The sequence below is a fragment of the Phaenicophaeus curvirostris genome, chromosome 2 (assembly GCF_032191515.1).
Source record: "Phaenicophaeus curvirostris isolate KB17595 chromosome 2, BPBGC_Pcur_1.0, whole genome shotgun sequence".
NCBI lineage: Eukaryota > Metazoa > Chordata > Aves > Cuculiformes > Cuculidae > Phaenicophaeus > Phaenicophaeus curvirostris.
In genome coordinates, this window is record NC_091393.1 from 31,487,900 (window position 1) to 31,503,100 (window position 15,201).

The 15,201-nt window shown below is 38.2% G+C and overlaps 1 protein-coding gene across 1 annotated transcript in view; it reads right to left on the bottom strand.

Annotated features, from left to right (window-relative positions):
- Positions 1 to 15,201, bottom strand: part of LOC138717437 (single-minded homolog 1-like) — a 48,960-nt gene that overhangs the window by 11,038 nt on the left and 22,721 nt on the right. The window contains exon 9 of the mRNA XM_069850953.1: positions 1,713 to 1,878. Within this exon, the coding sequence (XP_069707054.1) occupies positions 1,713 to 1,878 (166 nt within the window). The remainder of the gene's footprint in view (positions 1 to 1,712; positions 1,879 to 15,201) is intronic.

Genomic DNA, 15,201 nt, shown 5'->3' on the forward strand with positions numbered 1-15,201 from the left:
ATGTTCTTCACAACAGAGTTTCTTAGTCTTTCAACAGTTTGTTCAGTGGTGGAGAAACATGAGAGGGACGCAAAGTCAAGCTGCCAGAGTTGCTCGTGGTGATGTGCTACAATGAATGGTATGACCATTTTTCAAGATATTGGCAACCAGCACAGCTGCTTCTTTTTGAATGATGAAATCTGTGACACTACTGCCAGGCAATTGGTAATGAGGTTGCAATGAGGATGCAAAAGGAAACTAGAGACTAAGCATTCTAAGCTTTCAGACAACAATCCATGATAAACCAACAGTCTCAACACTGCATTGCTAGTTCAGGATTTTTTCTGGGTGCAAATAGAATAAGGAGGTACTGATTAAAGTCACACTTTCAGAAAGCAAATTGATGTGGGAGGACAACAGGTCTCCAGGTGGGATTGCCTAGTTAGCAAATTAGGACTTCTGAAAGGATTGTGTAAGGGGAGATGAAGGGTAATTTCAGTAAATCAAAGATAATAATCTTTAAAATCTGATTTAAAGTTGATTGTAGATCTGTCCCTAACTCTTTAAATCAATTCTACTACAATTGTTTGGTGTAGCACATTCAAGAGAAAGACTCTGGACAACCCACTCAAACACATATGAACAAATGATTAAACAGCAAGAGCCATAACTACCTCTGTGAAAATCAGATTCTTAAACTTAAGAATCAGAGTTCATATCTAGGCACTCTGTTAAATATTCCCTGTGCCCAAAACAGACATCATTTAACTGATATTCTTAGCCTTGGTACTTTTGAGGGGGAAAAGTAAGAAAACAGGAAGTCCTGTAGACACTTGGACTGACACTATACACTCTTAGAGGTCGATTTAGGAAACTGTAATCACCAAGGTCATTATCAGTTAAATATTGACCCAGACTCTTTAAAAATATGTAGCTTTTCAATGTTACATCACAAATGCATACATATACATCCACTGTGTGGTGGCATAAGGGCAATAAGATTTACATCATTATTTAGTAAACATAATGGTTATTTCAACAAACAGATCTATTTGAGCTAAAGGATTGACAACGTAAATATGTAAGAACTGCAGCATTGTCCACAGAAACCTGTTGCATAAATTTATTAGGTTAACTCCAGTTCAGAGACTTGATCCATTCTCCAAGGGGAGACATGTTCCTTACACGACACCTGAAAATGAAATCTAGGAAATTACCTGCTGACACAAATGGCCACCTCCTAGAGCTCTTTCACTTTCAAAATATTGTGCCTAGAAAAGGTTTCTTATTCCAGTTCAGCAAGTTAGCTTGCTCCTTTCCCTCCTCAAAACTCACTCCTCATGACTAAGATTTCAGTATTAAACCACTGTCAGACATCTGGCAGCTTTCTAGATACATTGGAATTGTTAAAGAGTAAGTAAGAAAAAGCAAGCTTTCTCAAATGGCAAAGCTCACAATCCTCTCAAACCAAGTATTTCAAAACCAACATTTTCACTTGTCCTTCTGTCCACTCCTCATTAACTCTGAGAGCTGCACTATTATTGTTGATGGTGATTTATTATGCATGCTGAAACATAAAAACATAACAAATTCTTCTCCCAAGATCTCATAACCTGTAATCCTCTGTTCCCGTTGAGTAACATGTTCTTTGGCCCATTCTAATTACTTGGGTGAAATAGCAGTAAAAATCAAGATATTAAAAACAATTTAATATTTTTTTCAAAGGCAACTACCTGTGGGTATGGTGATGTCCTTGATTTTGACTTTGTGTTCGAGAGGCGAGATTTGCTTCCCTTTCTATTATCCGTTATGGTTGGAGTTGAATTTGTGTATGAGAATGCCGGCTTGGTAGCTGTGACCTGATCCAGGGAAAGCTGTAGTCCTTTATATTCAGTATCCCTATATAAAAGGCAAAAGTGAAAAACAAACTCACTTCATATCTTAATGGGAAACATTCCTTCCTTCTTAGTGGGGGGTGGAAAAAAAATACATTTTTAAGGAAAAATAATAAAACCATCCAAGGCAAGCCAGTATATTCCCCTAATACACATAAGTAGTATATCTTACTAAACAATAGCACTATTTTTATAAGAAAAATATGATTGTGTTTTGCATCGAACTGTTATCATCCTGATCTGTTTTCTTCAGTAATAAAAAACAATAGGATGGAAAATTCTGTGTCTTATATTGCAGTTCTGCATTGGTCACAGAGCTAAGCAGTAAATAGGATACATTTTCCTCAAAACTGTATGACTACAAACTTACCGTATGTGTATATGCATGTGTATATGTTCATGCATTGAGGGGTGTGCACATAACAGCCTACACAGATGAATAAACAAATATATCCAACAAATTATTTTTCTAATGGAAAACACTTCATCTTCAAGGTTATATATTTCATTGTTCACAAGGTTTCAGGTAATTGGTGCAAATTTTTTAATTTTTCTTCTTCTCTGAGTCTTGTGAGATCTTATTCCTCTGTTTGCAGTTTTTAAACTGAAAGAGTTTACCAGTCATAGAAAACAGCTAAACAAATACAAATCTTGTGATTTGAATGGTCTGTCTCCCACTCACAAAATACTAGAAGTTTCCTATGGGGAGCTAGATATAATGACAATTTGTGAAGTTCAGTGTCAGTTTCATCAAACTTTTTAATGAATACATAAAAGTAAGGAAAACTGACATTACTCAAAACGTCTTGCTAAGCATAATGAGGGCATATGCATCAGACTGCACCCCTCTGCACACATCTGCATGTCTGCTGATACCCAGAGCAGTAAGAAATGAGCTCTCCAGCTTTCATGTACTCATACGGAATCTGTTCTGACAATGATTTATTGAAAGAGAGCAAAGCAAGAGTTTCTTCCTGACCTACCTACCTGGAGGAAAAGAGGAAGGATTCATGGTTTTTCTCATCCTTTATGTTAATCAGCTAAGAAGTAGGATAGCAAGACAAGAATAATGCTTCTCTTATGCAGTCAAGGAGGCAACACATTCATTCACACATTGCTCCATACTTCATCTAAACCCAAAGACTCATCCTTAATGAATTATACTAGTAATAAACTGTTCACCCAGCTTTAGCAACAACATCTTGCTCTATACTCACATATATATTGATGTAAGCTGTGACAGCCTAGTGTTTTCTAAAAAAGGAACAGCACCACAAACTAAGCATAGCACAGCTTAGAACACTGAAATACTTTCAGATAAGTCAAAGGCAGAAGGATGAGCTTGAAAAATCACTAAAATAAATAGGATGAAACTTTGAACAGCCATAGATAAACCAGCAGAACAGACAAATTAATTCATGCCAGTTCCAAACAAAAAATATTTTGTGACTGATATACAACAAAATTGTAGGTTTAAGAGGTTTAGGGGGTTTTACAATGCAGACAATGTGCATGTAACTACATATATATAACACATGGAAATTAGTCACTTGGTATCAGAACTGTGCTGACTACGTTCTTTCCACTCTGTAGCAGAGAGAGACTGGAAAAGTATAATTAATGCTTTCTAATGTGAAATTACTTCTTAATGAGGTAATTTCTTCAAATTTTAGCTTTAATACAGATAAGACTCTGCTATAATATTTACATTTAAAATATCTTGCCTGCAGTGAAAGCATCTGAATACCGGGATTTGCTTTGGCGTATTTGACAAGTAAGGCTCATCCAAGTACTTTGAAACTGTTAAACTTCCCTCTGTTCACCCTCAAAACTTCCATCCAGACACCTTGATTTGACATGCAAAGCATCTGTCTCCACAACTGAGTCCTGCCAAATTATCTTTCTGTTATATGAAACATCAGAAACAAAGGGTGTCAGTTAATCTTCATATTTAACTAGTACAGTAGCATGAGATATTATCAACAGCCCTGGAAAAACTGTCAGTCTCATCCTGATGTACACACTCCTCCAGACTATTGGATCATAAGAAAAGAAAGGGTCCTGTGGTCTCAGTGTCAGATACAGAAAGCATTGCCTTCAGAAATGAAAATTAATCAAATCTAAGTAGATGAGTTGTTCATGGTTTTAGGGATATGAGGAAGTCCTGTTTAGTTTATGAACCTACCAACCCTTTCGCCTTCCTTTTTGCTGGACAACTCATAGCTTTTCATTTCTGCTATTACCTCCACACCTCGTGTGTATGCCACCCTGTAACAGACTGCTGCTTTCTTTTGACAGTGGAAGAGTTTTAAAAAATAGAACAAAACACCACCCCAGTATTCAGAACACTGACCGTCACTCTAACACTAGTTGCCTGCTGTTACTATCTGTATAAGGGCCAAGCATTCAAATCATAGAGACTACCCTGTGTAACACTTCTAGGTCACAGGAATCTAAATAAAACCAGTCAAACTAGGCTGCCCAAAACCTTGCATACCATTATGTGTTTTTTCTAAGTTTTTTGTGTTCTTTATGTGTCTTTTCTAAGTCCTTGGTATAATTATGGTGAGGAGTCACCCTCCCAGAACACAACACATTAGAATAAACACTACAAGCTGGTATTTGCAGCCAGTTGCTTGGAGAGTAGCACCATTAAACAAAGGATAAGAAAACTATCTGAACATCTTGCTGCTGAATGTAAAGTTTCCCCTTAGAAAAAGAACACATCTGCGCTGTCCTTGCAGATGAAACATCTGGAATTTTTTGCATTACCAAGGCATGATTCAATACTATCTCAACCCTATCCTAGCACACCAACCCTTCAGAGAAGCCAAGATAGACACCAGAACACCAACAGTAACAGGAGAAAAACAAAAAAAAAGCAAAGAAAACATGGAGGAATAGTCCTGTGGTCTCAATGCCAGGTGCAGAAAATGTGAAGATGTTCACCAAGAAATGAAATAATTTTAGTACATCTATATGCACTGTCAGTCAAAGCAATAGAGGAAACAGGGCTCCTAGTGGTACACAAACTACAAATGGAAGTTCTAACAACTTCCTGGAGGAATTATAGAACTTTCGCCAACATTGGAACTGTAATCTCCAGATTCCTGCTCTCAGACACCTGAGTTCTCTATTACACAGTCTCAGCAACACAATAGTACTGCATCTTGTGTTCTACACATAGTTCAGAAAAAGGTGGTGGATAAGAGCCTCTTCCTCCAAGGTCCTCACCTTTCAGGACCACATGGGGATCCATACAACCCACATCCATGTACATGTGACTGCGAAGAAAGAGTGATATGGCTTGTATTCAATTGATAAAAGTATGTTTCTGACAATCTACTATTTATCTCATTTTCTGACGCAACTATCATCACTATAAAACATCAGAATAACTACAGGAAATTAGTTCTTAAATTAAGAACAGATGGGTCAAACTGAATCCAGACAAGACCAAAGAGATCCTTCTTTGCAAAGGGTAACACATTGAAGACCTCTACCTTCTCATGATTTCCACAGTTGGATGGAAATTCTAGGTTCTCATTGACTCTTCAAAACCCTTGGATATATATGCTTTTGGTAGCATATGCTTCCAAATATGTATAATTTCTCATCTCTCTTGTCCCTCCCTACCATATGAGAATGTAGCCAGTATGTTCAATGTATCAGACACCTACAGACTTGATTACCGTGCTTCACTCTGAGTGAAAAGAAATCAGAAGACATATCAAAAAATCATCTGCTACAATGTGCTGTTGCTTCCCATTGTCTTCTCATATCTAACTTCCACAAGCGCTTCCACTCTGTGCCATGCCGCTGGCTCTTCCAATGCTTATTACAAGGTCTGAGCTTATTTTTGAAACCATGTATTGATGTACTAGATCTCGTAATATGAAAAAACATCAATCGATACATATGCAACTGCAATAAAGCATCTGCAAGTTAAGTACAAAGCATTCCTTACTAAAAGCTGCATAAATGGAAGAGGACAAAGGCTGAAGCAGAAAAGCAGTTGGAAGAGGAAGTCAATCTGTTTGCAGATTACTTGGATGCCAGTTGGATCTACAACTCTTGTGTGAAGTTCTCACGGTTCAGGTTTAGAAGACACTTTCTGCCGGCTACAATCACCAAAATATACAATACGAAACATGGTGGCAACAGTCTGTCTAACAAAAATTTGAGGAAGAAGTAATGACTCATTAGCAGATAGAACCCCCAAAAGAACAGTAAGTGAGAATCAGAGTACCACAAAACCTGATTTTTTGGTAAATAGCAGAGTGTGTAAAAATATGGCAACTGAGCTTGTGGACAGAGCTCACCATGCAATGATCATAATGTCACAGGAAATCACAGCAAATTAAGAATAAAAAGGCATCACGTGGCCACTTACACCTAAAAACCACTTATAACCTACATCCATGTCATACCTTACACATATTAAAGTATTTAATGAAGTACAAGATGCAAGTAAAAACTTTAGATGATAGTAATGCAGAAAGTTCCTACTTCATGGGTACAAGCATTCACATGACAGTAGAAAGCACTTTTCATGTAAAAGAAAACAAGATGTAATTTTAATTGATTGCACTATTATTTCTATTGAACACATATAGGTTCATTTCCTCTAGTTTTACATTAATAATCTATGAAAAGGGTCACATACATTCACATTTCTTGTAGTTAAAAATCAGATTTTCTTCCAGTCTAACAGAACACAATAGAAATTGTGAGGTTAAACTAATAGCGTTAATGTCATTGTTCAGTCTGTTTTGCTGTGTTGTTACAATTCAGTTAAAATCAGCCATGAAGGTGGTAGAAGTCTGGCACTTCCTCACGCATGTCTGACCACAATACTGTAATATATCATTCTTCTGCTTTTAAACAATGCCTAACACTTCCACACTGGAGATCATGCCATGCTAACAGAGCACCATTCAGCAGCTGAATGAAAAGAGAACAGATTCTGCCTGTTTGTCATCTTCATGGCTTCCTAAATGGGCAGATGGTACAACAAAACAGACAATTTCCTCATCTGCTATGTCCTCTGTTCATGTACAATGTGTCTCAGAAATATTTACAAAAGCCTCAGTCTGCTCATGAGGCTTGTCAGGGTGTGCAAATGCAGTCCCTTCTAGCCTCTTCCAGAACCAGTTAAAATAAGGTTTTACTTAGCTCATGCAGAAAGCCAAATTTCAGGACAAAGTGGGAAAAAAAGCAGCTGAACCTCACTACTTGTTATGAAACTACACAAATATTCAGTTGCGTGACCTCAGAGATACTCCCTGCCTCACATTTTCTGTCAATTATTGGGATGATGATGGTAATCCTCCTTTCTAAAACTTCTGGAGTGAAAAGTCCCATATAGGTCTGATTAGTCACCAAAGTATTTGGAAAAATCCTCCAGAAATCTTTCAAGTGTTTATCATTAGTACACTTAATGGTTAAGCAATGCATCTACTTGGAGAAGTATGAGATGTGCATATTGGATCCCTACATTAAGTTCCAGGCACCCATTTATCTCCATAAATAGCATAAGCAACAGTAGCTGTTTACGTCTTGTTGAGTCAAAGTTTACAGCTTCTCCAGCCACGAGATTGACACACATGATATCATGTTTCTATATTTGCTTTTAAAGAGAGAGCAATCCAAACCAGGAAGTTTAATTAAGTTATTTTATATGTCCAAGAAAACCGAAGCAGAAATTTTCCCATACAGAAACATACCTTAACACAAATTTAACTGTCAGATGGAGTTAAACAAAATATCCTGGCCTCTAGACAATCATGGTGTGACAGTTTTCAGCAGTCTGAAGGTACAGTTTATCGTTCCCAATCACATGTCTAGCCATCTCAGGTTCCAGAAGGAGCCCTCTGTAAACTGTATTTCCCTTTACTTACTAGATTTGCGAAATGAATATATACATTGGGATTTATTACTGTTTGTGAATAAAATGCCGAGGATATCCTAGACTAATTATAAATAAAAATTATCATCATTTTAGTTACAGATAGCACTGAAAATAATTCTTTAAATAATGAAAATATGGTTGCCTGAGTTTAATTCTATAATATTTATTTACACTGGGAGTACTTTCTTTCAAATGTAAAGTGCCTAGGAGCACAACTGGCTAAAAGTCGTGTTCAATGAATGTATATTCAGTGTTTGCCAAGCTAAATGGAGAAATATATTTGGCAAGAGTTTATATATGTTTGTATATGTTAGAATTTGCCTGATAATGATAAATTTGGATTAGAGAGATGTTGCCTGTGACGCTTTTTCTTTGTTTTGGATAGGCACCAAATAGTTAAGAGTACTTAATGTGAAAGCATGTTAAACCTTGCAGAACTCCATGACTCACATCCATACTGTCAGTCTTTATTAAATTACTGTGGTGACTTCTTTCATAGAATCATAGAATCACTAGGTTGGAATGGACCCACTGGATCATCGAGTCCAAGCATTCCTATCAATCACTTTGTAATCATTTGGGGTTTCCTATCACTTTAAATTTGCCTGCACACTCAGAATAACATTGCTGAAGAAACCAAAGTGCTGTTAAATGAATCTTTTTAAAGGCTGTTTTTTTCTTCCACCTACTGCCTTTTAACCATCCCATAAACACCTAAGCCCCCTCAATGCATCAGCAAGTGCATGTTTGCAGCACCTCTTTAGGAAATAATGCCACATAAACTTAAGTTCTCACATATCCCCGTAAGACAGTTTCCATTTTGAAGAAAGCCAGACTTAGGACAATGCAACAGATTGCTCTCATACAGGGTAGATTGTCCTGTCTCAGGCTTCTTGATATTTGTATGTGTTAAAAAAATATACCTTGAATACCACTGACACCTTTAAGAAACCAATCTAGTAGCCAAGCGATATGGATTCAATTCTCAACCCTCCCACAGACTACTGATGCCACACTGCACAAATCATGTATCATGGAATTTTAGCAAGCAATTGGCATCTGACTGAATTTACCCTCAAGGTGGCCAATGGGACTTTCAGCTTTGGTAGGGTCAAACCAGGTGATCAGGACCAATCAACATGGATTTATGAAAGGCAGGTCCTGCCAAAGTAACCTGATCTCCTTCTATGACAAGGTTATCCACTTAATGGATGAGAGAAAGTCTGTGGATATAGTGCACCTGGACTTCAGTAAAGCCTTTGATACTGTTTCTCATAGTATTCTGCTTTAGAAACTGTTTGCTTCTGGCCTGGGCAGGCATACCCTCTGCTGGGTAATAAAATGGCTGGATGGCCAGGCCAAAAGAGTAGTGGTAAGAGGAGTTAAATCTAGTTGGAGGTCGGTCACAAGCATTGCTCCCTAGGGCTCAGTGCTGGGGCCAGTTTTGTTCCATATCTTTATCAATGACCTGGATGAGCAGACTGAAAGTACCCTCAGTAAGTTTGCAGATGACACTAAACTGGGAGGAAGTATTAATCTGCTTGAGGATAGGGAGGCTCTGCAGAGGGATCTGAACAGGCTGGATTGATGGGCTGAGGCCAACAGGATGGGGTTTAACACAGCCAAGTGCCAAGTCCTGCACTTGGGACACAACAACCCTGAGCAGCACTGCAGGCTTGGGGAAGAGTGGCTGGAAAGCTGCCTGGAGGAGAAGGACCTGGGGGTGTTGGCTGGCAGCAGCTGAATATCAGCCAGCAGTGTGCCCAGGTGGCCAAGGCAGCCAATGGCATCTTGGCTTGTATCAGAAACAGCGTGGCCAGCAGGACCAGGGAAGTAATTGTGCAACTGAACTCGGCACTGGTGAGGCTGCACCATGAATACTGTGTTCAGTTCAGGGCCCTCACTGCAGGAAAGACATTGAGGTGTTGGAGCATGTCCAGAGAAGGTCAACAAAGCTGGTGAAGGGGCTGGTGAAGGGCCTGGAGAATCAGTTTCATGAGGAGCAGCTGAGGGAACTGGGGTGGTTTAGCCTGGACAAAAGGAAGCTGAGGGGAGATCTTATCACTGTCTACAACTACCTGAAAGGAGGTGGTAGAGAGGTGAGTGTTCATTTCTTCTCCCAAGTGACAGGCTATAGGACAAGAGGGAACAGCCTCAAGATGTGCCAGGGGAAATTCAGATTAGACATTAGGGAAAATTTCTTCACCAAAAGGGATATGAGGCACTGGCAGAGACTGCCTGGGGAGGTGGTTGAGTCACCATCCCTGGGGGTATTTAAAAGACAGGCAGATGAAGAGCTTAGGTATATGATTTAGTAGTGGACAGGTATGGCTGGACTTGATGACCTCAGAGGTCTTTTTCCAACCTAGCAATTCTATGATCCTATGACATTTCGCCCAGCACTGATCACTTCTCAGAATTCCTACCTTAACTTTGCTGAATATTAGCTCTGAAAGGGAGGATAACAATATGTTCTTGTAGGAAACACTTCTTTTGTGAGATATCTTTGTCTGTGTCACCTATTAAACTTAAGCTTCTTGTTGGAAGGAACAACGTCCCACTAGCAATTCATGGTAGCTAATGTTAGTACGGTAAATCTCAGCTGCAGCCTCTGACTGCACATGTACCACAGAAAAAAAATACATTTCCTGAGACCAGTACTCATGCCACTCTTGATACAGCGCATGCTTTCAGAATCTCCATGTATTCGATGCAAAAGTTTTTAACTATGTCCTGTATAGTATTTACCCTTGATTAAACCTCTTCTAGATAACTAATTATTAATGACTTCTTTCCAGTTGATGTGCAAACAGTTCATTCATGCCTCTGACATATCAAATTTCACAGGCACCTTCTTTAATTGGATTCATTTATTTATCATCTACTTCAGCCCTCACTACTGTAATGCTTGACTACACATACATTGAACTCACTATTTTAAACTGCTAAAATAAATTTGAAGTGTATTCTATGAATAAACACACTTCATTGAATACATGTAATACCATTGTTATTGTGTACACAACGGAGAAGAAGTTATGGGAAAATGGCACACTAGATAGCTATATGATATGCTTGGACAAAAGAATTTTAGATGATGCTGATGATATTTTTGGCAGAGGTTATAAATTAACAGGTTTCTAAGTCCTAAGGATTCCTAAGGCATATTAAGGTATGTAATAAGGACAACCAAAAGGAGCTCCTCATGTTTTCGTGAAGGTTGTTGGGTGTCTTCATTTTAAAATCCAGGCACTTTTTTAGACATAAGAGCCCCACACCAGTTCTGTCTCCTTATGGCAAGAAAAAGGGTTAAAATAGCCAAGACACTTTCAAGACTTGACTGTGTTATGTTTTGTAAGTAACAGTAAGGGAAAAGTTGGCATAAAATTGGATAGAAGTTGTATTTCCATGTGTTTACAAGCCAAGAGATGATTTTCAGTTATGGACTCAAAGTTATTAGGGGAATATACAACACTCCACTCTATGGGGCTTAAGTATTGTCTTTAAAACCTAGTTTCAGATTTTTCTTTCTAAAGCTAGTGTTCTTAAACACCATTTTGGTGAAGAATTCTCTAATTTATATGTTTCAACACTTCCACTGAGAAGTTTCACAAAAGAAAGTTGCATTACATTGGAGAGACATCACTGATAACACAGACAGACCTATGTGTAAGAAAATGTACATCACTGCATAATTATGCAGTAAATGAGGATTATAAAGATGAGGATTATACCTCATACCATACACAAACCGCTCATGCACTGTTATCTCAAATTTTATACTCTGATCACTCCATCTGAAAACCTGAAAAAGCTCACTGTGGGACAGAAAGGATGGTGGGTTTGGAACAGCCTCTCTGTGAGGAGTAATTGAGGAGAATCTTCAGGCTGAAAGAGATGACTGGAAAAACAAAATATCTGTTAATTATGACTAATGTAGAGAAAATTAATAGGAAGTAGTTTTGCACTTTTTCTTCTGAAGAAAGAAGTATGGGCTATGATAGGAATGAAAGGGTGGCAATTTCACAACAAAATGAGTCCTTTCTTATCACAATTACTTAAGCTTGTCAAAAGCTCACATGGTTTCAAAATGTAAACAAATTTGTGGATGGGGGGAAAAAAAAGACAAAAAACCATTGACAACTAATACTCTCAAAGATCTCACTTATTTCTAGAAAGTAATTAGAACTTCTTGAGGACTGGGAGAAAGTGCTAGGGAAGCATTACTGCATGCTTGTTCTATTTTTAAACTCTTTCCAAACTATTTGCCATGGTCACTATCAGTATGTGTCTGATCTTTTATAGCTGTTCTTATATTACACTCTATACCACAGTAATCAAACAATTCCATACTTCAGTTCCTTGGAAACTGTGCAGTGAAGAGAGATTCTGACAATTTGCTATTATTACTTTTAATAATTTACTGCAAATGTTAATTTATTAATATTTCAGATTTTATCAACTCCTATATATCCCCTATAACCAAAGCTTTTGTTGTGACAACCTTCCTATGGTCCTAAGGTGAACAGTTAAAAAAATTAGTTAGCTTTTCTGTGATGACTTTCTGGATAAGCTTCTGTGATCTGGCAATATTTTATTTCAGGAAAAAAAAAATGGTGCTCAAAAAATGGTTTACTCTTCATTCTGTTTGTTTCTCCTTAGGAAATTTCCTGTCTGCGTACCTCATAACATACTTGTCAATCATTCCAGCCTGCTTTTTCTGATCAGCTGAGCCCCATAATGAAAAAGCACATTGAGTCCAAAAGGATTCATGAACACCATCAGGTAAGGAGATCCCATTTATAGTAGATCGCTTCCTCTTTCATCAGGTTAGTCCTTTCTTGTCATAAGGTCTCCACATTCCTCAGAATAGGCAAGAATTTTATGCAATGAAAGTCTTTCCAATTCACTATTTGAGAGCTCCTCGGCTTTAGCCAAGGGACAGCATTTCGCCCTTGAGGGTTGCTGTGTGCCATTACCTGCCCACAAAGCAAGTAACCATGATATGATATCTAATAAATAGTCTTCTCTTGAAACTTGCTTGGTTTAAATTTTAAAGGAGGTAGGAAAGGAAGACAGGCAAAGACTTGCATGTGATTTTTGGCTTTTGGGGAGAATGGCTTTTCGTTTTTTAAAAAAAGTAATATATCTGTTTTCTCACTTCATTGTTTGTACCTGAGTTAGACTGCTTTTAGCTCTTTCCCACCCACAGTCAAATCTCTACTGCAGCTAAATCCCACTCACATTACTTTCCATTTGGGTCTATGGTTTTCTTCACATCAGAATCGAGCTTTGTCATCCAGCTTTGGTAGACTTACAAGGTATAAAATGTTTATGTTGGTAAAACAGGAGACAAATAGCAAGAAAAGCCAATATCAGAAGGCTATAAGATAATACATAATACTGCCTTTTATTTGATACTTTCTTAGTAATAATTGATTCTGTCTCTTCAAAGTACACATTATATGTGGCTATATTTGTTAAGTGTGTCTATTAAATGTTAAAATTGATACAAGATAACCTGCTTGACTACCTAGAGCTTCTGTGCTAAACAGTAATTTAAACCACCATACATTGCATAGCTACTGCTAAGCCCACACCTTCTATCAAATTCAGAAAAAACACTTCTTAAATGGTAATTAGTGCTTTCTGACAATACTCCTAACAACAATTCGTCATTAGCATACACATTTCCAGACATGCATGCCCATGTTAAAATCCATCCTATAAAACTGAAGAATGCCTCCATTGAGTTGACCAGTTATAGGCAGTGAAATACTTACTAGAGAAATAAATAAGTACATTAAAATCATTTAATAAAACACAGTAACATCTAGCTACAATCTTCTTCAGAAATGTAAATCTTCCATCTGACTACACCACCTTCACCCTCTTGGTCCTTGCTTTGACTAGGACAGGCAGGGGCCTTAGCTGGCTCCAGCCACTCTGTTGTCACTGCTTCACATGCACATTTATCAAGGGGTTTGGAATGCCTAGAAGAGTATATCACCTGCCCACTGTGTTGTCCCATAAAAATGTTCACGGCACACATGCAGATCAACTCCACTACCATCCTATTGTCCTTGAACCAACACTATAGCTAATCTGCAACTGGACTAAATGAACATTTGATTTGGGTCTCCACCACAAGTCCAGGGTGTCATAAAGTATATTTGCTGTACGTGTGGTGACTACTTCTGTAGCACATATGCAGCAACTCCAGAGCATCACAGCTGTGCAAATGCTGCTGTGCATCTTCTCATCTATTGCTTTCTTGAACTGACTAGATATCATAACAGAAGCCCTAATGCCATATTCACATGCTAAGTTAAACAGTAGTAGTCACATAGTCATGCAGGCTTCTTTGGGCTGAAGCCAAATCTCCACCCCAATAATGATTTTCACAGACTAGAAAGCACTAAGGAGGCTGATCATCTTTCAGAAGACGACACTTTAACTAACAGCTTAAGATCCACGGTGTTATTTTGGGGAACACTGTTCAGTAGTTTGGCTGCAAATGGGAGGATGCTATCAGGCTATTTATCCCCAGATCTAGCCTTTTTTGAGCAAATACTCTACTGGAGTATGCCTCCTGAAGAAGTCATTAAAGTTTATTATTCTGTTCTGTGTGCAAAACAGCCTTTGGAAACAGCAAGAGAAAAATATAGTGCAATGACTTTGGTTGGATTTCAGTTAACCAGTCAGAAGGAGAGCATTTTCTATAGCAATAGCCTAGGCTACCAGCTTCCAAACATAGTACAGAGATGATGGAAAGCCACAGGCTCCGTCGAAACTGGCTGCCTTTAGGGCAGCCTGTGCATGTTCGCTTCCTAACCAACAGCACAGATGTAAGAACATTGGATATTGGAAGGGTTTAAAGATCTTCACTCTAGGTTGCGTCAAAATATTCACACAATGCTAGAGATACAGCCAAACTTTAGCTAGTCTGGCATTTGAGTTTCCATAGCTGCACTGGAATTTTCAACGTTGCTGCCCCCAAGATTTATATACAGTGATTTGCAGCTGAAAAACTACGGATGTTCTTTATTAGGTCCCAATTCAACACAGTAACAAATGTGTCCTTAAAGCCATCTCTATTTGGCAAAGTCAAGGAATATTCTTATTTCTAAGAGTGTGCCTAGAGGGTTTTCTTCATTATTTCAAAACTGAATTCACTAGGATATAATCATGTACTGAAAGTTATGTCTAAGCACTTTTAGAGCCTTCCATGTGCTCAAGTGCATTCATAAATCAGGACTTCTGCGATTTAATTGCACTAAGTGGATGATAACAAAAGACAACAACAGGAATAAATTGTCTAACTGTGTTAAAGATCATGTGATTGACTCCAGACTTCAGCCATCGCAAACCTTCAGAAGGGTCAGACGCTATACCCTTGTTCACACAGAGCGATGC